The sequence below is a fragment of the Anser cygnoides genome, chromosome 4 (assembly GCF_040182565.1).
Source record: "Anser cygnoides isolate HZ-2024a breed goose chromosome 4, Taihu_goose_T2T_genome, whole genome shotgun sequence".
Classification (NCBI taxonomy): domain Eukaryota; kingdom Metazoa; phylum Chordata; class Aves; order Anseriformes; family Anatidae; genus Anser; species Anser cygnoides.
Window position 1 is genome coordinate 27,544,270 of NC_089876.1, and position 22,692 is coordinate 27,566,961.

General features: G+C 49.2%; 3 protein-coding genes across 4 annotated transcripts in view; all 3 read left to right on the top strand.

The window, feature by feature from the left end:
- SLAIN2 (SLAIN motif family member 2) overlaps nt 1-4,731 on the top strand; it is a 35,986-nt gene extending 31,255 nt beyond the window's left edge. For both annotated transcript variants that reach the window (XM_013172814.3, XM_048072890.2), the window contains 2 exons: nt 205-523; nt 2,028-4,731. In XM_013172814.3, the coding sequence (XP_013028268.3) occupies nt 205-523; nt 2,028-2,094 (386 nt within the window). In that variant the 3' untranslated portion in view covers nt 2,095-4,731. The remainder of the gene's footprint in view (nt 1-204; nt 524-2,027) is intronic.
- A 10,307-nt stretch (nt 4,732-15,038) lies between these two features.
- Nucleotides 15,039-17,316, top strand: SLC10A4 (solute carrier family 10 member 4). The gene is made up of 3 exons (XM_048072892.2): nt 15,039-15,542; nt 15,702-15,912; nt 16,418-17,316. The coding sequence occupies exons 1-3, from the start codon at nt 15,190-15,192 to the stop codon at nt 16,931-16,933; spliced, it is 1,080 nt and encodes a 359-aa protein (XP_047928849.1). The 5' UTR covers nt 15,039-15,189; the 3' UTR covers nt 16,934-17,316.
- A 165-nt stretch (nt 17,317-17,481) lies between these two features.
- On the top strand, nt 17,482-22,611 carry ZAR1 (zygote arrest 1). The gene is made up of 4 exons (XM_048072845.2): nt 17,482-18,318; nt 18,396-18,488; nt 18,559-18,633; nt 18,706-22,611. The coding sequence occupies exons 1-4, from the start codon at nt 17,509-17,511 to the stop codon at nt 18,847-18,849; spliced, it is 1,122 nt and encodes a 373-aa protein (XP_047928802.1). The 5' UTR covers nt 17,482-17,508; the 3' UTR covers nt 18,850-22,611.
- Nucleotides 22,612-22,692: the final 81 nt, after the last annotated feature.

The window sequence follows — 22,692 nt, forward strand, 5'->3', positions numbered from 1 at the left end:
GGTAAATGGAGCGTTAGAATTATAATATCAAAAACACATGACAAAGAGGACATCTGAATTCCTGTTTCTCATTGCTGCTTGATTGGCTGTACTCCATTACACATTCCATGTTGTTTGAATTTTCACATAAAATCATTTCCTGTTTTTAATTTCAGCTATACGGTAAGTTAAGCTTGAAAGTAACTTCTGTATTTTATTTTCCAGTACCTTCTTCAAGTAAATTCCGCTCCCCTGCAGCACCATCTCCCCTAGCTCTCCGACAACCAGTGAAAGCATTTAGTAACCATGGACCCAGTTCTGTTGCTTCTCCAGAAGCCACACAGCTGACGCACAGCAGTTCTTCACCAGGGCCTCTTGGGGCTCAGAGTTCAGGCTTGCCAAGCCCTGCCAGCAGTATTAACAGCACTACTCTTACCAGACCGGCAGGGACAGCAGGGATGAGGAGTGGTTTACCCAGACCCAGTGCCCCTTCTACGGGGGGCATCCCAGTGCCTCGTAGCAAACTTGCACAGCCTGTTCGCAGGTGAGTATGTGAAAGGCAGTCTTGATGTGAAGTTTTCATATTGTACTTTGTACACTGTGTATGTCTGCTGGTCCTTCCTGCGGTTCTTACTTGGGTGTCAAGGTCTTTAGAAATGATGGAAATGGAGACCTCCATGTGGACCATTTGCATGTGTTTCCAAAATAGAGTTGAAGCAAAACTGAGAGAAAAAGACTCTTGAATTAGAATGTAAAGATGAAGGAGTGAAGCTGAAATGAATAACAAAAGATACCAAACTAAGTAAATAAGTGTCGTAGTCTGGACTGAGAAGGCAATAAGCAATTGTTCTTGCGGTAAAAAAATTAGCAAAATGTAGCTGGCAAGTGAAAATCCATTTGTACCACTGAGTGGCACATCCTGAAGTCAGAATTGTTGAAGTTCTTGTAGTCCATTTGTCAAGCAATGACACCACAGTAGAACAGTTTCTCTCCTTGGGCAGCTAGAAACTTTGGGAAGGAAGACATGTTAAGGACAGAGGGGGCGTTCATAGTATATTCTAAACTTACCGTAAATATCAGTGCAGTTAAGCCACAGGACAAAAGAGAGTTTCCACCTCAAACATAACCTCTGTGCTAGCACCCTGCAGTAGAAGTTGCTTAATGGCAGAGTTCTGGAAAGCAACCACAGGAGAAACTACTTATTAGCTGGAAAGTCTACACGGACAGTTTGTCTTCAGGAGAATAAAAGGTAGTGGTGCACTTAGAATGGCTCTTAATGCCACGCTAGTGTGCATTGTCACTGAAGGTGTCAAGTGGAAGCCATACGATGTAAGGAAGCAGTCATCCATGAGGAATGTTGAGAATCCCCTTAAACAGAAAGGATAAACACTTGGTCTCCAGTATTATAGAAAAGATGAGACATCCATAAATGGCAAAGTGGGGGAATTTTGTTCTGCAGTAAGTGCTGGGCAGGGGAGCAACAAGTGACTCTCACAATATTGACTGTTTTGCACTCTTGTCAGCAGTGTGAAACTTCATGTAATAAACAGCAGTTGTTTTTTGACAGGAAATTTGTAACGTGCAAAGCGTGGTTGTCCAAATCGCAACTGGTCTGAGAAGTGTTTCACTTATTACACAGCTATTGTTTTGGAAAGTTTAGGTATACAGCATACCGTATCTATACACGATACAGTGATGAAGTATCTATGAACTTCAAAATTTTGATGTAAGCAAAATGTAATGCTATGAATTCTGAAAGAGGATTTCCCTGTTTATACATCATGGAAAAAAATGTCTATTTTTAAATGGCAGGAAATCAATCAGTAAAGTTTTCTGTCTTGTTATGCATGTGTTTATCTGATGTGGTAATTGTCAAGACATAATACATAAACTGAAAATGCTTTGGGGTTTATGTTAAGTAAACTATTGCAGAGAAGCAAATGAACAAAGTGTATATTTTATTTACAAAATGTTTAAGATCTTATGTATTATAGATGGAGACTTCAGCAGTTATGTATGAAACTAAAAGATATCTCGTTTTATTTTAGATCATTACCCACTCCTAAAACCTATGGTAACATGAAAGACGAAAGTTGGAAAGATGGCTGCTATTGAACTGCAAAGTGTAATGCAAAGTTCCAGTGCTCATGGATGCTTCCTCACCAGACTAACAGACAGCTCGATTATACAGACTGTTCAGATGTGACTTTTGGGATTTGTAAAAATTCCAGACCTCTCTGTCTCTAATTAGCACAAACTGGCAGAGATTATAAAGCAGCACTTTAATGACATCTAACATCAGATGTTTGGTGATCATACAATCACTTTCACATTAAATTGCTCTCAGTTCTGTTGTTGGTTTTTTTTTTTTTTTTTTTGCTTGCTTGCTAAAAATATATCAATTTGAGCATTTATGACAGTGGGCAATGTCTGGGCAAAAACCTAACGAATGCCAAAGAAATGCCTATCTTGAAAAACAGCAAGTATAACAGTCAACTTAGATTGTCCAAAACTTCATTTTCGACTGTTTTAAATCAGCAAAATGATTGGTAAATATGTACTATTAAAACAAGACCACATTAATCAGAGTGGGTGTTCTGATTGCAGACTGCTACAGTGCTAACAAAACATGCTTTTCACAATTGTTTGAGATTCTCGTTGGGGAAAGTGGTACGTACATCCTTCAGAAAGAATCAGAAGTTACTCTGGAGGCTTAGGTAGAACAGTAAATAGTAGCCATGGCTTTTATTAACATTGAAGGTTTGAATGTAGCAGACGTACACAAACGCAATAGTATAGATTGCATCTTTCCGATGTTGATTTATCAGCTTTACATGCTCTTATATGTTTGATTGCCAAAAGGGCTTCGTATCAGTTGTACAATCTTTCTAACCTTAAAGTTTCTGGCTCAGGAAAGATGGCCTTTGCTATTGTAGCCACATTTTTAACACATGGCACGCTATTTGGGGAAAACTTTTTTTTATAGCAGGTTTCCTTGAAAAGGAAAGAGGAAGTAGTAATGTTAATTTGTTCTAATACCATACCACTATGCTTGCAGCCTGGAACACAACTGTAAATGCTGGTAGTTATGGAGAAGGAAACACAACTATGCACTTGTAACATACAAATTTTAAGGTAATGAGTTGACTCTTGATGCCAAATGATATTCATTTAGGTGATGTTCCATGGTATGAGGGAGTTTTCTGTATCCTATTTTTTTACTTTCATCCATTTCTTAAATTGGTTTATTTTAAATTGTAAATATTTTTACAGAAGATATTGCCCATGTAAGTGTGTTTAAATATGTACTTTGCCTTACATATGTGTATCTTACATTACTGGTAACAGAGTATGAAACCTGCTATGTCTGTTTACAAGCTATTAAATTCCTCCGGTGGCTCTGACTTATTCTAACATTCACGTTTTGCTCAAAGCAACTCATTCATATAATTACCATTTGAACCATTGTTTTCTCTTCCGGAAGACATCATGCAAACATTTGTAACAAAAGTTGTATTGGGTGGGACTAGTTAAATGGAAGGGATTTTGCTTGAAGCTTTTTCAGTATTTTGGATGTACAGTTGATGAAGTAACGGAATGTGAATGGTATCCTTTGTGCAATGACTGACGAACACTAAAAGTTGGATTGGACGGTAGGTAGCCTTCAGCCCCGTTAGTATCTGAGGTTGGAACTGCAGGTGTATTTTGACTCCCACCACTAAGAGGATAACTAACCCTGAAATTCTGGCACTTGAATTTTAGGCTAGCGTTAGCATATTCCTGGATGAAAAGCCATGCAATACTACTTGAGTTGGAAGAAGCCAAATAGGAAGGAGTGAAGACTGATTTGCAGCTCTAATTACTCCAGCAGCTGTAGGCAAGTTTTGGATTGATGAGCGACTTCACACTCCAGACCAAAATCTGTGCTGAGACTTTGAAGTCGGGGTATCAAATATACTGTAATTCAGTAAGATCTCAGCAGAAGTAAAGAAACTACCTTGCACCAGTAGACCACTCCTAGGCACTTATCTAGCCTCGTGTCACTTGGCGGCGCAGGTAATGGACGTTAGTCAGTATCATGTAACTAGTAAGCAGAAGGGATCAAATGCGCCTATTCCCATAAAAGTCTGAATTCTAACATTTCAGCTTTTCATAAAGCAATGCTGCAGTCTTCACTGACAAAAAAAATTAATTTTAATTAGTGGATTTTATTAAACGCTTAATAGACTTTTAAATTTTGAGATTCAGTTCAGATGACAATATTGGGGTTTTACCATGGCTGCATCAAACTGTTGTAATACGTTTCCTTAAGTTAAGTAATTCATCACTTGGGTAAGTTCAGCTTCAGTTCTGTAAGCATTCTTTTCTCTGCCGTTCTACTCCCCCTGGAATACAGCTAACGACTTCCTGAAAACACAGACTGTCTGTTCACTAGAAAGCCTTTGTGCATTACCAGTTTATTGATATCAGGAAATCATGGGGTTCTGTGTTTAGAGATTACTGCAGAAGTGTGGAAATATGGATTTGATAAACTAGTGCCTATGATTTACTTAACTTATGTTTGATATAGTAGTAAGGGTTTTATGAATGTGGATTACTTTGTGTGCCAACAGCTCGGAATTGTTGTATGTATGTAGGCAGAAAGACTTGTTCTGCTTCCAAAGTTATTTAATTTTTTTTTTGTGTTTGAATGTTTTTGTAAGTGTTAAAAAGTGTAAAAATATATATATAAAATATTCTTACCACAAAATACTTCCTGGGTCATTATTTTTTACAACAAACTGTTCATAAAATCTTTTACATATTTAAAGGGTACTGTTTTTACAGATCTGGGCTTTTTTTATTGGTTAGTCTGCTTTTCAAGCACTGTACTCATTTTTTCAATACTTACCAACATTAGCTACTGCCCCCTGCAATTCATGAAGAGAGTATAATGCTGTATTTGCACATCTGTGATTTCATGGGTAGATTGAAGTACTTGCATTGTGCACAGAGGCCTCTGCTCTGGAAGGACACCACATAATTCAAGTAACATGAAAAACTATATTCTGAATTTTCACGCCAGTGATTTATTTGTGTAAATGTCTAAGTATAGAGCAGTGCTGGCCAACAACTCTTCTTAACTTCAAGATGTTTGCTTTGTGTTTGGTGACTTTGTGTAATCTGCATTTTGCCACAAAGCAACGTAAGCAATAGTTTGCATGTTCTGCTGCACATTGAGTCATCAATTACTGCCTTTGTATTGAAGGTAGTTCATTGCTCATCTCTTCTACCACTGCAGTAGGTTAGAAGTCTTTGAACTTCACAGTTCAGAAATACCGTGAGTAAGGTGACTGGAATAACTGATCTACAGGCTTTCCACAGACTTTTAAAATGCAGGTCATTACAGGGGAGATGCTATATAACAAATCTAGCAATAGCACAGCTGTCAGGTTTGGTAAACCTGTTTCCCTAGTATGAATGCCACCTCTTTGTCATGAGGCATCAGTATGGTTAAGCTCGCTTTACTTCTAGGTTGGGTGTGTGTAATGGTAAATCTGTTTAACAGAATTCAGTGAGGGTCACTGTTAATTGTTTATCCCAGTGTAGTCCACTATTTTGTATATTATTATTTGTTACTTATTAATTAGAACAAGTGTGAGATGAGATTTCTTTAAATAAAAAAAAAAAAGCTGTATTTGGCCATTCTCTAGTACGAGACTGACACCTGCAGGTAGCCCGTCTGTAGTCTCATTCCAGGAAGATGAGGCTGGGATGAGCACCCTGGAGCATACGCGTTTTACATAGACCTTCAGCATAGCAAAGATGCTTTCTCCTCAGAGAGTCTTCTGTTAATTCCTGAACTGAAAGGAGCAAAGATTCCTTCGGGCTCACTTTCCCTAGAACTGTTTTACAATGGTATTTTCAGCCCTGGTATGTCATACAATTATGCTGTGCATCACTGTCCTCCACATTAGATGATCAGCTCAGCTGTGACTACGTTAAGCAGTAGCAGGACACAAAACTCAATGGAGTGATTGAACCAAGCTCCAGATCTCAGCAGGGTTAAAGGCACAGGTGGCTCAAATGGTTCCCTAACAGCAAAGTGATTTATCAGCATAGTGCGTCATCCACACCTGCTACAAACAGTGAATTACAGAATACATCCAGGTGTATTTAATGCTTTTCCTCAGGCACTGCACCTTGGCCACGGACAGACAGGCTGCGGGGCTAGACGAGGTGTCCCCTGGTGTAATATCTGCTACATAATCTTTGTTCTGCAAGCAGAGCTCTGTTTGCTTGAATGAAGATTACTGGCAGGACAGGCATAGCTTGTGACAAATCCTCTTCATGTTCCTCCTTCAGAAATGAAACTGAAGCAAGTGCTGCCATTTGGAGTCTCCTCTCTGGGACAAAGTGGGTGAGGACATCAGGCAAGCCCTCTGCTCTTCAGTCCCTGCCTTAGCCTCTAATTTCTCGGCTCTGTGGTTGTCCGTTTATCTTTACTCACCCAACCACAGAGCCTACAGCAAGGTTATGTTGTTTCTGTCCATCCACTCCAGGGCTAATGCAGACATAAAACCACCATTACCACTGCTTCAGCTGACTTGAATAAGGAGAATTTTGTCCTGATTCCCCTCCGTTTCAAGAAGTGCCTGGACGTCAGCGGCAGCAGTGTGGCATCACTGCTGTCACCTGGCCTCAGCATCACAAAAATCATTATGGCACAAGACTAGGATACAGGACACTCCTTCAGTTCCCTGCTCTGCCACAATTTCTGATCCCGCTGCCCTTATGTACCTGGGGTCAGCCCTTCATCAATGCCACTTGTGCCTGTGTGCCCGGAGAGGGGGCAGGTGCTCTGCTATTTGGAGAAAAGGGTCAGCGATTCGTGTCGTACCTTGTCTATGGCAGCGGGGTAAGTAACGAATGGAAATTTGGCCAACCGCAGTTTATAATACCAAATGTCACAGAGCAGATAATGTCTACTGTAAATGTCAGGGTCGGCAGAATTTTTTCTTCCTAGGGGGAGGTGGAAAAAAATCAACAAAGACTTAGTTAATGTATTTATGCTGCCATTCACACAGGCTTAGGTGAACTGAGCTTGGATGGTATTGCCCAGGCTGCGTTCAGGTACACGAGCATCCTGAGGAACATAACGATGTGCATATGGCAGAGCCCCCAAGCCTAGCTCGGTCCTCTCATCCAGGAGCAGAGCAGCTTTGGTACAGCATAGTTCTCTGCTCAGGTCTGGCAAATTCAGCCTACAAATTCTCCTGAACAGAAAGCAGGGGTTTAAGGGTTATCTGGTGGTCTTACCTCTACAGTTTATCTCTACGTGAAACTTTGCACTCCAGGATAAATAGCAAGCATATTGCATGGCGTAAGAGCTTGAACAGATTAGCAAGCAAGAGCCCAAGGCACTGAGATGGAGGCTGATGTGCAAGGGCTTGCAGCTCGCCAGCCATCACGCCTCATGCACCACTGGCAGCAGGAGAAATAGAAGATGCCTCTTCCAAACCACCTTACAACCTGCTGGTCAGGGCTTGCTGCACCACAGCAGCACCTCCCGACTTCTAACCCTCATTTTTCCTTACCTCAACAGAGATGCCACTTCAGATCGGTGCTCCTAAATCTGGGCTGAATACCTCAATGGTATAGTTACAGTATTACAAAGTCGTTCTCATTTTTGGTCTCAGAACCCGTGGCCTGTATGGGCATTGTGCTTGTCTCAGCCCAGTTCTAACACTCCAATCCCATTCTTCTGTGCTGGTGCCCCCACCAAGCTAGGTTTTTTTAATAGCAGGTTGTTTTTATCAGCACGTTCCCACTTCCTGCATCCTCCTAATTACAAAGATAATTAAATAGCATTAATTACCAAAGCGAATTGCTGAAATCTACCAGTAACCTCATCTCAAAAGTCAAAACCCAGATGGATTACATTTATAGACCATTTATGCACTCTGCTTTTAGCCATCCTATTTTTCTGTCTTTCATGCTTTTTAACTCATAAATATTGCTTGATTGGTTTGTTTGGTTTTGCTTTTGTTTTCTCAGTCCTCTCCAAACACTAGAGGGTGTCCTTGCTTTTGCTGCAGCTTTCTCTCCAAAGTTAGGTATGGTTGGGTTTCAACTCACTGCATTACCCTCAACTTAGGCAAAACTCTTCTTGGAGTCCTATGTAAATTTAAGTGCTGCATTTATCCCAGGAGCACTCCAGTCTGAGGGAAGATAAAGCAGCACAGAGCTGGGCAGGAAAACCACCCCACTCATACAGGTGTCTGACTTCATCTGAAATAGGAAAGAGAAATTTCAGAGTCTCTCCTGCACTTCACCCTTTGTTCTTAGAGCTGCCAGATGTTGTGACTGACCACTTCACTGCCATTCCTGGTAGTTCAGTCTTGTAGAGTAGTCTTTATGATTTAGGGCAAGGACTGCTCCTTTGTTTTGTTTTCCATACATGTCACAGAGTCTGAAATAGCCCTGCTAGACTTTACTCAGTGCCAAGGTAGACCTAAACCTCCTCCACGGCCAGCGCCGTGCTCCTGTGCCAAGTTCCACCAACACAGCTTGGCGTTGATGGCTCACAGAGGAGGAGGATGAGGCTCAGGTACCTGGAGACCAGGAGGCCACCACATCCCACCATGCCACCCCAGGGCAAAACCTGCACCTCCTGCCGTGGAGATGTCCCCGGCCTTTTCTGGGAGACCTCTGCAGCCTCCCCAGGCCAGCTGGTCCCAGGCTTCAGTACCTTTGCTTTTTGCTTACCCTGTCCATATCTCACCTGAATCTGCCTTACAGCAGCTTAAACGCATTGCAGCTCTGTGCTCTTGTCAGGTTATTTTCCAAAGCTACTTCAATTTATTCCTGCTCTCTAATCGCTCATACCCCAAAGCAGCTGAACGTAACCCCTAGGCTGGACATTTTTGGCTGATGTTAGAGATGGCAGAAACACTTAAGAATATTACATTTCCTGAGACAAATTAAACTACTCACAAATTCACCGCAGATTTGATTAATTCTTTAGCTGGAAAGATATATATATATATATTCAGCTTTATATATATGTCAAATTAAAAAAAAAGTGCAATTACATCTCATTTAAAAGTTGGCACATCTTAGAAACAGCACAGAAACACAAAGGTTAATGAAAGCTTTCAGTAGATTGAATCTTTGGATAGCTTTGATTTTACTATAAAACTGTTTGGTTTTTAATTTAGCCTGTCCTAGAAATGAATTTTTGCTAATTTTGGCTGCAGACAAAGAATACCCCTTTGTGCAGTAGCTGACAACGGGCAGTGTTGGTGTGTCTGTCTGCACCCCTGGTGAGGCCGTGGGCATGGGCTGGCAGTCAGGGATCTGCAGGGTGGCTGCCCATGAGGGGAGTCGTCCCGGGGGCTGCATGGACTGGAGACCTGCAGTGGCTCCAGGTGACACTTCTGGCATTGCTACATCCAAGCCAGCAGCTAAACACAGCATACCAGTGACAACGCTGCCAACCTGCAGCCGAAACACAGAAGTCAGCCTGCAGCATGGCATGATATCCAACACCCACCCATGCAGTCCTACACCCTCTTCCTCCTCTGGACTCGCCTCGCTTCCATTTGTGAAGCTTGGATTTACTTGTGCTCTTCCCCATGACCATAGAAAAGGCTATTTGCTCTTACTAGCAATCTTCTCCACCTACAAGTAGTTAAAGACCATGGCAAAGTCATCCAGCAGCCCCACCTTGGATACAGAGCGCCAACCTTTTGCTGTAGGGCCCATTTTCCAAATTCAACCAACTTTTTTTTAGCATTTTAAACATTTCAATTTATCCAAATTATTTTTGAAGCTGAGACCCCAGAAGAAAGCCACCACTTCCAGCTAGTCGTAGAGTCAGCACCTCAGGCAGGAAGAAATACCACTCCATGCTTCATACACTGCATTCTGCTCATGCACCCCAAAAAGGAAGTCAAACATTTCATTGACTAAGACAAAAGTCATCTTCCTGGCAAATCAACAGGGCTACAAAGTCCAGAGTACATCTTCCTTACCTGCAGCAACATGGCAGTCCTACTAATACCATAGATTCAACATCAAGAATATTCTTTAGGTTATTAAAACACATTCCTACTTCATCACAGTTTTAAAAAGAGTCCATACACCCAATGTGTCAAGCCTATTTTCACGGGATTCATATACAACATTATCTAGGACAGGTATTACAAGATTACCATCATGTTTGAGATTTATTTCTTCCCATTTATCCGAGATTTCTTTGTAGATAGATTGAGATTTAATTTAGGTAACAGCATACCTGTTCTGAAGTCTGTGTTGGATCAGCCCTGCAGATGTTCATTTTTATTATTCTGTAAAAATTTGCCAGTGGAACAAGCAGCATTTTTAGTCTATGTTTATAAAGCTTGTCACACAACACTGTCTCAGCCCAGATCTAGGAGCCTTACATGCAGCAATACAAGTGAAAACAGAGGGCAAAGATTTCTTTGTGTAACGTGAGATAGGTTATCAATACTGTTAACTCCTATCTTTCCCACGGGGGCTCACCATTGACATCCCTTTTAATATGGAGAAAGCTTTGGCAGGAGAGGGACATAATTTCTCTTTGGGGTGTCTTTCTTCAATTAGATTAATACTCCATAAAGCAAACGATGCTGTAGGTATTATTAAATTTATTTCTGTATTTTTTGACATTTAAACTGTTCTGTAGGACAATACAGACTTGGTGTCATTTACTCTGATCTGGCGTTTTGTTTTTTTTTTCAAAAAAAAAATAGATTTTTCAGGCACAAGACTACATTTGTGTGCTCTACCTCATTTGATTTATGCCCCTAACACTGGTTAGGTTCCTGCATATGAAATTAAGAGGGGGGCTGCAAGCTTCAATGGGTAATGGAAGCCTATAAACCCGCTTGGGCCTGGGCCAGTGACTGTACGCACATCCCCACCCACCACCATTTATCACTTCTTGCACATCCTGCTATCAGTGTGCCGCATCCATCTCATTCTTCTCAACGAGTGCCTGTAGCACGTCGAGTTCGTGTTTCAACCCCCCCCAACTCGACTCCTGCCTGTGGCTGATGTGGGGAGGTGGATGCCCCAAGCCCTCGGACAACAGAGCGTGCCCACGCTCCCCCTTGGTCTGCCTGGGGGAGCCCCACAAAACCAGAGCTGTGGCACGGGGCACCGCTTGGTCTTTAAGGCCGAATCCTGCGTCTTTTGAGGCAGCCTCATCTTGCCTGGCTGGACAGGATGCTAATTCTGGCTCTTCTGGACTGAGCTGTGCATTAGTCATCAGGTCATTTATTTTATTATGCTTTTTCATCATGATCCTGATAATACTCCGACTCAAGAAAAAGATCACAAACAGCAACAGAAGGGAGCAGTGCCTGAGGCAGAATGGTTTCCTATTTGAACTCAGGTAAAGGTATCTCACATGCAACATTTAGTTGCTAACAAAAACTCGCCAAGGCAACATCTGAATGTCCGCTACCAATAACTGCTTTCCAGTTGCAGGCATACAGCTGCCTCAACAAATGTCCATCAACAATCAGTTTACGGGATTAGTCCTCCATGAAAATGGGCCAGAAGCCTGTTTATAATGGGACGGCTGGCAAAAGATCTCTTCATCTCGTTTCTGAGAGGCAGATCACGTAGCTCTAAACACTTAGTCCTGATGTGAATTATTGGAACATCGCAACCTGAGTTCTGATGTACTTCATTTGGTGATTAATGGTCTTGAGGCTCCTTAAAAATAAACATGGGGGAACACCAAGTATAACAGTACGGTTTTATTACAATAATAATTTCTGCCCTGGACTGCTAACACAGAAACAATCTGCGGGTCTGAGCTTTAGTGAAAGGATCCATACCCAGTCAAGCAGACAAGTGAGACACAAAGAAGATGGTGTAGCCAAATATCGAAGCTTGTGCTAATGCGTTCAAGCTGTGCCCAGATTTTTCCCTTCCATGACACCTTGACTTAATAATATCTCAGACGTTAAGAATGTCAGAGTATTCCTCTCATGGGAGGAACAGAGTGGAGACTACCAGTGGGACTGAGACACTGGCACAAGTTGCCCAGAGAAGCTGTGGATGCCCCATCCCTGGAGGTGCTCAAGGCCAGGCTGGATGGGGCTTTGGGCAACCTGGTCTGGTGGGAAGCGTCCCTGCCCATGGCAGGGGGCTGGAACTGGGTGATCTTTAAGGTTGCTTCCAACCCAAACCATTCCGTGATTCTGTGATTCTGTGATTTGAAACAGGAGTCAGAAGGAGAAGGGGACAGGACTACCACAAATAGGGAGGTCATATGAAGAGAAAAATGCTCTGGTGGGCACAAGGAGACAACACGGGTGCTGCCCCCAGGGCCCCAGGAAAGCTGTGAGGCCAGGCAGCGTCACAAAACAGGCATAGGATGAACTGAAGAGGAGAGGCTCTAGAGCAGAAAAGGCACTCGCATGGGCCAGGGCGAGTGCCACTGGTGAGGCCTGCAGCAGCCTGCACGCTGCCGTCCTCCTGCCGCCGCCTCCCCGCCATGGCGACGGCTCCTGTGAAGGAGGGTGGGAAGGGACAGGCACCCAAATTCCTCCACCCCAAAATGCAAGCCCTGCTGTTGGGTTAAGGAAACCAGGTCTGTCATAGCTGTTCCGCCCTAGGGGCAGTGTGTGTCAGAGAGGGCCCTGCTTCATCCCAGCACCAGCCAACGCAGCCTTTACAGCACAAAAATAACCATGGAAGTACCATCAAAATCAGCAGTGTCTCCACATAAACAAACCCTGATTCCTAATTCTCCAAAGCCACAAAAAAATAACCGCAATGGATCTATGTTATAAACATCAATAGGAGCATGTGTTTTGTGGAGCTGGCCTACCTGTAGGCTGTAGGTTTCCCTCCTGGTCAGCACGCCGCACACCGCCAGGCCCTGTCTCTTCCGGCCATGCCAGGGAGAGGATGGGCACTATTTCTATCCACAGCACGACTGAGCAGCACGTAAAGTAGGAACAGCACTGTACGTCCCCTGGGAAGCACCAACGACTCCTGCTAGGCCTTGCCCGAACATCGGGGTCACAACAGGGCCATGTCCCAGCCTCTTCGGTGGCCTCACCGCCGACGGGCATTGCCACCGCAGTGACTGCCTTGCAGGGACCTCACGGCGTGCCCGCGATCACTGCAGCTTCGCAATCACCTGGGGCTAAGCCAGGCACTTTTTGTGGAAGCAAATGATTTGAGTGACATCCACACACGTCATGCTGGAGCACTCGCTGGCTGAATGAACAGCAAGGCAGCTTTGGTCATTCCTTACAGTACAGTCAGCGTTGGGTTAAAGCATGCCTGTTCTCCTTCAGAAATCAAGCCTCTTCTGTGAATAATGTAAGGCAATATTATCCTTAAAAGTTACAAGCTGCAACACACATGTATGTCAGTGACTGCTTTTCTTCCCTCCTCTTGCTCTCACTATCTCTTATCCGCTCACGCAATTTTCAACAGACAGAATAATGAGGAATAATTTGAGAATGATATACGATGGGTTTTATATGCCAGGTCTTTTTATACGCTAATAGTCGATCTGGTACTTCCTGTAACACCAGGGCAGCTAGCGCGTTTTCTCCCGCTCTCCACAAAAGAAAACAGAGAAGTAATTACCCATTGATTTAGGTACGCTGCGGCGTGCACTACGCGCGAGCCGGCTGCCTCGCAGCCAGATGCTGCAGAACGACTTAATACCACTCCAGGCTCCAGACTGTACCGTAACGATGACATATCATGAAAGCCCGCAGCGAATTACAGAGACAATAACCATGCTCAGCGCCAGACATAACATTTCTTCACTCCACGCTCCCAATGTGAAAATACGCGAGGTGCCATCCAGGGTGCCGGGACCCACGGGGCTGACAATCAGTGAGGCACATCAGCTGGGTTCCTGGGGCCTGGTGACCTCCTCCTGCCACCATGACATGTCGCATGTTGTGACATAAAACTATCTTCCTGTGAACAGAGCTGCTCCGGCGGGCAGCCCGGGGAGTGCTGCTGGCAGATAACATGGGAGGGCGGGTTTGGGCCCTTCACACCTGCTGGATCAGCTGCCGCCTTTGTACCCCATGCAGCCAGCACAGCTTCGGGTCGCATGCCGTGATCCTCTGCTCCAGCAGCAGGGAAATGGCGTGGGCACTATGGCACGGGGACGGTGCGATACGCAACTGAACTACATGCGGTGGAGCCAAATGTTGGCTATGTGAAGGACGAGATAAGAACAGTAGTGGTAACACTTCACAAAGCACGCTTCATACACCACAAACACTTTTGGACCTGAAAACTAAGTCCAAAGGCTGCTGTTGGCTCTGAAAGCCGCCCTGACCCTGTGCTCCCCTCAGCTAGCAGCACGGAGCCCGAAATATGAATGAACTGAAGCAGGCTGGATCCTATTTGGCTGTTTGGCTCCAATGACTCATCTTCCTTGTGCTCTCCTTAAGCTAATGACAAGGAAACAAACACGGACGGAACAATATTAAACTGGCATCGTTTTGGCAAATTTGCCATTCCCTGTGGTTTTGTCCTTAGGCACGTCTTGCCAGCCAGTCGCACCCAGGAGTGGTAATGTGGCAGCGTGGCTGTGACCCCTCTACATTGCTGGGGCAAAGAAGAAAAGACGGTGCCAGGGTGCAGTGTAAGAGTCAGGGATGCACAGCCTGTGGGGGGGAGGCTCCTGCACACCGGCCTCCAGCCTCGCTTCCCATGCTGCTGCTGCAATGTTTTTGCTTTTGAAGGACTGAGGAAGGCACAATTATTAAATTAGGGTATGAGGCTGTAGAAACACGTCCACTTTAGGCACGATTTTATACCCGCCTGCACTGTACCCCCTCTCAGATCGCTTTGGGGTGCCAGGGTCCGGCCACTCGCCCCTCCCCAACCCCCCTGGGATCCCGCCTGCGTACAGCAGCCTCTTCTGGGGGGGGTCAGGGGGGTGCTGCGGAGCCCCCCCAGCCGCGGCCCCTCCGCGCTGCGGGGCCGGGGGGCGGTGCTGGCCGCGGGGCGCTGCCGTCGGGGCCGCGCCGAGAGACGCCGCCCCCGCCGGGGGGGGCCCGGCCCGGCCCCCCGTGGGCACGGCGACACCGGCGGCAGGCGGCGGGCAGCAGAGCCGAGCCGAGCCGAGCCGAGGCGGGATGCGGGCTCCGGCCGCCGCCCCGCTCTGAGCGCCCCCTCTGCTCCCCCCCGGGGCTCGTCGGGGCGCCCATGGCCGGCTCGGAGCAGCCCCCGGCGGCGGCCGGGGCCGACGGGGCGCTCGGGGACCGCTCCCTGAGCCAGGGCTTGAGCGTGCTGGTGGGGCTGGCGCTGTGCGTGACCATGCTGGGGCTGGGCTGCGCCGTGGAGCTGGGGCAGCTGGGCCAGCAGCTGCGGCGGCCCGTGGGGGTGCTGCTGGCGCTGCTGGGGCAGTTCGTGGCCATGCCGCTGCTGGCCTTCCTCCTCGCCCTCCTCTTCGCCCTGGACGAGGTGGCGGCCGTGGCCGTGCTGCTGTGCGGCTGCTGCCCCGGGGGAAACCTCTCCAACCTCATGTCGGTGCTCGTCGACGGGGACATGAACCTCAGGTAGGCGTCGGGGCACGGTACAGCACGGCACGGCTCGGCTGGTCTGCCGAGCCCCCTGCCCCGTCTTGAAATACCCCGGGGGGGGGGAGGGGGGAGGGAGGTGATCCGGCGGTGATCCGCGGTGATCCGGCGGTGATCCGGCGTCTCTTTCGCTCGCAGTATTATCATGACCGCCTCGTCCACGCTGCTGGCCCTGTTCCTGATGCCCCTGTGCCTCTGGGTGTACAGCCGCCACTGGATCAACACGACGCTGGTGCAGCTGCTGCCCCTGGGGGCGGTGAGCCTGACGCTGGGCAGCACCCTGCTGCCCATCGGCCTGGGGGTGCTCGTCCGCTACCGGCACCCCCGCGCCGCCGACCTGCTGGTTAAGGTAGGGACGGCTCCGACGGGGTGGCCCGGGGGGGAGGCTGCCCGGGGGGGCACCCCGGGGACGGGGAGGCACCCCGGGGGGGGGCTGTGGTGGAAGGTAGTGGTGGAGGTGAGAGGGAAAGCCAGGGGAAGGGCAGGGGGTGCAGGCTCAGCTCCCGAGGAGAGGCTGCCCCCTGTCCCCGCTGCACCCGGGGCTGGGGAACCCCACCGCAGGCACAGCCACGCTTCCCCAGACCATGAGGGCAAAATGGCCTTGCGGTGAAAGGAACGGGCAGCACAAGCCCACTGCTCTGATTTTGCATCAAATCACCCTGAAGGAAAATGGTCAGGGGCAATTTCAGCCCCTTCCCTTCCTGGGATAAGAGCAAAGACCTCCAAACTCCTGGGCAAGGAGCAAACAGAAACAGCAGCACAGCCACCCTCTGCAATTCACTCTCTGTCAAGCCTCTAGTTGCTTTTAAACTAATAACCCCTGTGTCATTTGTCAATGTCTGTGTCTGTGCCAGATCTCCCTGTGGTCCCTCTTGGTGACTCTGGTGATCCTGTTCATCCTGACGGGGACCATGCTGGGACCAGACCTGATGGCACACATTCCTGCATCCGTCTACGCCATCGCGGTGCTGATGCCTCTGGCGGGGTACGCCTTGGGATACGGCTTAGCCACCATCTTTAAAATGCCCCCGCACTGCAGGAGAACGGTCTCGTTGGAAACAGGGTGCCAAAACGTCCAGCTCTGCACGGCCATCCTAAAACTCACCTTCCCCCCGCAGCTCATAGGGAGCATGTACATGTTTCCCTTGCTGTACGCGCTGTTTCAGTCGGCAGAAGCGGGACTCTTTGTGCTGGCGTACAAGATGTACGGGAGAGACAGCTACAAACAAGAGGCGCTCGGCGAAGAGGAAGACACGGATATTTCCTACAAGAAGCTGAAAGAAGAGGAGGTGGCTGACACCTCGTACGGCACGGTGACCGCGGAGGAGCACGGCTCGGTTCCAGTGGAGACGATGCAGACCGCGCTTTAGGCACGACACCGCGGTGACGCCTGGGGCTGGGCCCACCGCTGTTCCAGCTGCTCCCATCGTATGAGGTGATGTGTGTGTGTGTGTTGCCATTGTGTTTCCTCAAACGTGTATAAAAATTACGAAAAAATGAAGAAAAAAAAAGGAAAAAGTACCATTGCGACGCATCCCGATGACCGTACGTCTTCGTGCAAGGAGGCCCCCGTCCACCCGAGCGCAGCAGGAGCGGTGCGAGGAAGGAGCCCGGCGTTTCGGAGGAGTCGACGCGACGCAGCAGCAGGGCGGGCGGGTGGGCGAAGCACCTTGCACGCGTGTACCCCCGTGCCTCCCCCCGCTGTAACACCGCCGCGCTCCTTGTCCCCCCCGCAAATACACGGCCGAGCTGAGCCAAACGTGGTCCCCGCTGCTTCATCCCGCGGGGGGCTCGGGCAGGGAGGGCTGCACGGCCCCGGGACCCCTCCGGGAGGGCCGGGGCCGGGAGGAGGCGGCGGGGCGGGCGCCGTCGGGGGCGGGGGGGGGGGGCCGTGCCCCGCCCCGGGGGTATTTAAGGCCCCCAGGGCAGCGGTGTGCCCGGCGCGATGTCGGAGGAGGCGATGGAGAGCTACCTGTACGCCGCCTACCCGCCGTACTCGTACCGCTACCCGCAGCCCAAGGGCAAGGCGGGGGCTGCGGGCGGCTGGCGGCCCAGGGGGGGCGGCTACTTCTCGGCCTACGGGGAGGCGGCGGCGGCGGCGGCCGAGTACTTCGACAACTACCAGCGGGCGCAGCTGAAGGCCATCCTGTCGCAGGTGAACCCCAACCTGACGCCGCGGCTCCGCAAGGCCAACACCAAGGAGGTGGGCGTCCAGGTGAACCCGCGGCAGGACGCCTCGGTGCAGTGCTCCCTGGGGCCCCGCACGCTGCTGCGCCGCCGGGCCGGCCCCGCCGCCAGGCTCCGCGAAGCGGACCCGGAGCAGGACCTGGAGCAGGATGCGGAGCGGTACGCGGAGCAGGAGCAGGGCAGCCCCGCCACCACCAGCACCCGCGCCGTGCGCTTCCCCCGCACCATCGCCGTGTACTCGCCCATGGCGTCCCGCAGGCTCACCGCCTTCCTCGAGGAGCCCGAGCAGGAGCCCCCGGCCGTCGGGGAGGAGGCGGCCGAGAAGCAGCAGCGGGAGGCGGAGGCGGCCGCCGTGCGGGCCAGCTGGGAGAAGCCCCCCGAGGGCGAGGCCAAGGCCGAGGCCGAGCCGCTGGGGCAGCGCCCGGCCGCCGCCCCGGGGCCGGAGGGGAGCCGGGAGAAGGAGGAGGAGAAGGAGAAGGAGCAGAAGGAGCAGGAGGCGCGGGCGGAGCCGCCGGCAGCCCCCCAGAAGCGGGAGGCGGCCCCGGGCAAGACCCGGCTGCGCTTCCAGGTGAGGGGCGGCGGGGCGGGGAGCGGGGCGGAGCGGGTCCGGGACGGCCCCCCCCCGATAACTGCTGTCCCCGGCAGTTCCTGGAGCAGAAGTACGGCTACTACCACTGCAAGGACTGCAACATCCGCTGGGAGAGCGCCTACGTCTGGTGCGTGCAGGGCACCAACAAGGTAAGTTCGGCCCAGGGCCCCCCATCGCCCCGCAGCCGCCCCCCACGCTGACCCCGTGCCTGCCCCGCAGGTCTATTTCCGTCAGTTCTGCCGGACCTGCCAGAAGTCCTACAACCCGTACCGCGTGGAGGACATCACCTGCCAGGTAAGGGGCGTCCCCCCGCCTCGCCCCGACGCGCTCGGGGTCACAGCCACCGACCGCTGCCTCGCCCCGCAGAGCTGCAAGCAGACGAGGTGCACCTGCCCCGTGAAGCTGCGCCACGTGGACCCCAAGAGGCCCCACCGCCAGGACCTCTGCGGGAGGTGCAAGGGGAAACGCCTCTCCTGCGACAGCACCTTCAGCTTCAAGTACATTATCTGAGGGGATGGGGGTTTGCGTTGGTTTCGGGACTCTTCTACAAGACTGCAAGTAGAGCAGAGGTTTTTTGTTGTTGCTGTTACTGTTTGAAGGTACTTAGCGAGGTGTAGCTGGGAAAGCATGTGATTAAAAGTATTGCAAAGCACTCTCAGGTGATCGGGTGGGTTTGTGCCCAGCTCAGAGGGTTGCAACTTCCATAACTTGCATCAGGAAAGAGCCTACAACTAATGTTTTGCAAACTAGTGATGGTTTTGGCATCACTGTCTTGATGGTAGCACCTTGTAGAATGTCAGATGGGAAAGGATGTTACTCCTCCTGCACTTGAAGTTCAACCATTTGAACATCAAAACAACACTTACAGTAGGCAGTAGAGCATCACTCATGAACAAAATGCCCAGTTGTATTCACTTACTGGGCACACTGGTACTCCATGTAGTAAGTCTCCTGCACTTGCTGTTCGTCTCCAGATAATGATTGAGAGAAGTGCTCTGTGAGAGCTAGGCTGGTTCTGCTGGCACAGCTAGTTTGTGCCTGGTTCAGCTGGTGGTCTTGTGTTGTAGACTAGCGCCAAAAATGCTTGTGGTGGTCCTGATGCATCTTCAGGGACAGCTTTCACAAAGCCCTGGGGAAGGGAGTCAATGGTGTTACAGACTTCTGGTAAATAGATTACACATCTTTACTTCCACGGGGTTATCAGGAGAAGTGACCCTTCACAGGCTCAAAAGTTTGGCACTGCATCTGCCTGGCTTCCTTCTGTACCTGCAGATGACACACAAAGAAAGAGCTGTGCACTTGGTGGCTTACACTTAGTAGATCTAGAGGTGGTTTTGCTGCCTTCCATCAGGAAAGGACCAAACCCCTGCACCCTGCTGGGACTGGGCTTGGAGCTGGGAGCTCTTGGTATAGTGAAGGCAGAACCAGCAGTGTCCAAAGCCTGTTTTTGCTGTCAAGGGCAGTGGCCTCAGCAGGGAGGCAGCAGCGTTACAAGCTGACTGGCACCAGAGAACTGCCACCTGAACAGACTCATGAATTGGTTAAAAACCTACACCCTCTGCCTCATAGCTAAGGAGCTGGGTAAACTGATGGAACATGTACTTTCCTGAGAATGCTAATAAAGCTGTTAACTTCGAAATTAAGCATTATGCTGGCCTAAGCCTCTTGGAGAACTCTTTAAGGTAACTTCTCTTGGGAAAGACTGAATTCTCCAACAAACAGACCTGTGTCTGCACCTGGCTTGCGTGATCCCCCCCCTAGCTAAAGAGAAAAGTGGGGAAGCAGCCTGTTAACAGCTGCAGTAGCTGCTTCTCTTAAGGAAACTTGTATGGCAGGGTAGGCACATGTTGTCTTGTGCACCCAGGAGTGTCCATTTAGAGGGACAGGGTTAATTCTGTAGCTCATCTGGAACAGAACTCCTCTTGCTGTCAATTCCTGCTTTATTTTAACATGTCCCTTGAACTTACTGCAGTAGTTTCTCATAGTTCTGGCATTCAAATGTTTTGCAGTAAGGTATAATGAATCACCGCTGATTTATTGCATTGTAATCTTATTCTTGCTTCACTACTTGCTACAGCAGCCTAACGCATTCTGGGAATGAGTAGCAGACCCACCAACCCCAGAGCAGGAGCTGTTTCACCTCATGCTTCCCCTTGAAGCACTTTCCCCACTATCGCAAAGGAATTATCCTTGCTTTACCAGCTCACTGGAAGACTTTAGGTTCCGTCCTTGCCATGTTCAGCTTGGAAAGTAGATGGTTGCCTTAATCCTGCCTGCAGCTCCAGTACTGGATGCAGAGGCAGGTCTGCGCTCTGCAGCCACCTACCCACAGGCTACCTCATCTCCCAGTAGTAATGGTGATCTGGGCTGCTTTTCTTTTTTTTGGTCTTTCCCTGAGCATATTTCCCTCAAGGGATGTTCATGTATTTTCCTGTTTGCCTCCACTCTAAGAGCTGCAGTTTTTCCTGATGAAGTGTGTGAGACTGACTGTTACGAGTGTTCACTGTGGTAATGACTTTGAGAAATCGTTTTGTGCCGTGTCAGTACGAAATGTTATGGCAGCTAACAGAAATAGGAGCAGTTGAGCACTTCCTACTCGTACAGATATCCTCACAAGCGTTGCTTTGAGGTTACTTGCTGTGAACAGGCCGACTCCTCTGATTATCAGTAACAGCCCGGAGTGGAGCTGAGCATGCCTCAGAATGGCAGTCTCTAGCAGCAGTTGCTGCTGTTTGAAGGTGTATAGCTGGAGGAGGAGCAGGTGCAGCTGGTCAGAGCTGCAGGTGAGCTTTAGCAGTGTTCAAGCAGCTGGCTGAGGGCTGGCCCGGCCTTCACCTGTTGTGAGGTCTTGGGCCTTGGAGGAGGGGGAGTGCAGTGGGCAGGGATATTAAACAAGCTTTCCTTCATGCCGTGGCATTCCTTAATGCAGCAGTAGCTCTGACTGCCATTCCTCTTACATAAATATATTCAGTGCTTTTACTTGATGCCACAGTAACAATTCCGTACCCTATTCTGCTTTACTGCTCTATCATGTCCTTGACAGCAGATGCTGTGTTATGGGCACTGGTTCCTAGATTCAGCAGAAAGAAGGAAAGCTGATTGTGACCTTCGTGATTATGCAAAGCAGGAAGGAACAGAGTTGTCAGTTCTTCAAAGATATCTTGAACTTGCCCTGTATGGCTTCTTCATGAAGAGTCTTTGCAGACATTAGCTCTATCAGTGCTGTATTCAGCACGTATTACAGATGTCTGACATCTTGCTTGGTTTTAGACAGCCTTTACTATTGAGAGGCCTAGCACATACCTTGCTTGGGGTGGAGTGGCTGGGAAGCTGTGCAGAGGGAAGGATCTGGGGGTGTCGGTTAATGCTTGGCTGAACATGAGCTGGCAGTGTGCCCAGGTGGCCAAGAAGGCCAGTAGCATCCTGGCTTGTCAGGCATAGTGTAGCCAGCAGGACTGGGGGGTGATCATCCCCCTGTACTCTGCTCTGGTGAGGCTGCACCTCGAGTACTGTGTTCAGTTCTGGGCCCCTCACTACAAGAAGGACATCAAGGCCCTGGAGTGTGCCCAGAGAAGGGCTACAATGCTGGTGAAGGGCCTGGAGCACAAGTCCTGTGAGGAGCGGCTGAGGGAGCTGGGGTTGTTTAGTCTGGAGAAGAGGAGGCTCAGGGGAGCCCTTATTGCAAGGAAGATGTGGGGAGCTGGGGTCGGCCTCTTCTCACAGATAACTAGTGATAGGACTAGAGGGAATGGCCTCAAGTTGTGCATGGGGAGGTTTAGGTTGGAAATTAGGAGACATTTCTTCTCAGAAAGAGTAGTCAGGCATTGGGACGGGTTGCCCAGGGAGGTGGTGGTCACCGTCCCTGGGGGTGTTCAAGGAAAGGTTGGGTGTGGTGCTTAGGGATGTGGTTTGGTGGGTGATAGTGGTGGTAGGGGGTGGTTGGACCAGGTGATCTTGGAGGTCTTTTCCACCCTTAGTGATTCTGTGATACCTGGCACCAGGCAATGCAGGGTCACAGCTTATGTCCTAGTCAAGAGTGAGTAATTTTGGAGAAGTGGCAACCAGCAAGAACAGCGCTCAACCTGGCTTAATGCTTTCCTGATGAAGAGGCTTGTGAGCAGCTAATAGCAAAGGACAGGACTCTGTACAGAACAAGCTGTGCAGTGGAAGTTTGGAAATAGTTCTTAAACTTCTGTGAAAGAAGGAATATCCAGATGATAAGGTACCATGATTTCTGTTCCACAGGGCAGGTCCCATTTCTACTAGCCATTATAAACCAAGGAAGATGTATAAGGAATTACATATAGAAATTCAGGCTTAAGTTGCCTTACAAAACCTAATGTCCTCAGAAGA

Bases quoted from the DNA above. Each gene is read 5' to 3' on its own strand.
- SLC10A4 (XM_048072892.2), top strand. From the start codon at position 15,190: ATGGCCGGCTCGGAGCAGCCCCCGGCGGCGGCCGGGGCCGACGGGGCG. The intron at 15,543-15,701 runs GTAGGCGTCGGG...TTTCGCTCGCAG, and splicing joins GACGGGGACATGAACCTCAG to TATTATCATGACCGCCTCGT. The intron at 15,913-16,417 runs GTAGGGACGGCT...TGTCTGTGCCAG, and splicing joins CCGCCGACCTGCTGGTTAAG to ATCTCCCTGTGGTCCCTCTT.
- ZAR1 (XM_048072845.2), top strand. From the start codon at position 17,509: ATGTCGGAGGAGGCGATGGAGAGCTACCTGTACGCCGCCTACCCGCCG. The intron at 18,319-18,395 runs GTGAGGGGCGGC...TGTCCCCGGCAG, and splicing joins AGACCCGGCTGCGCTTCCAG to TTCCTGGAGCAGAAGTACGG. The intron at 18,634-18,705 runs GTAAGGGGCGTC...CTCGCCCCGCAG, and splicing joins TGGAGGACATCACCTGCCAG to AGCTGCAAGCAGACGAGGTG.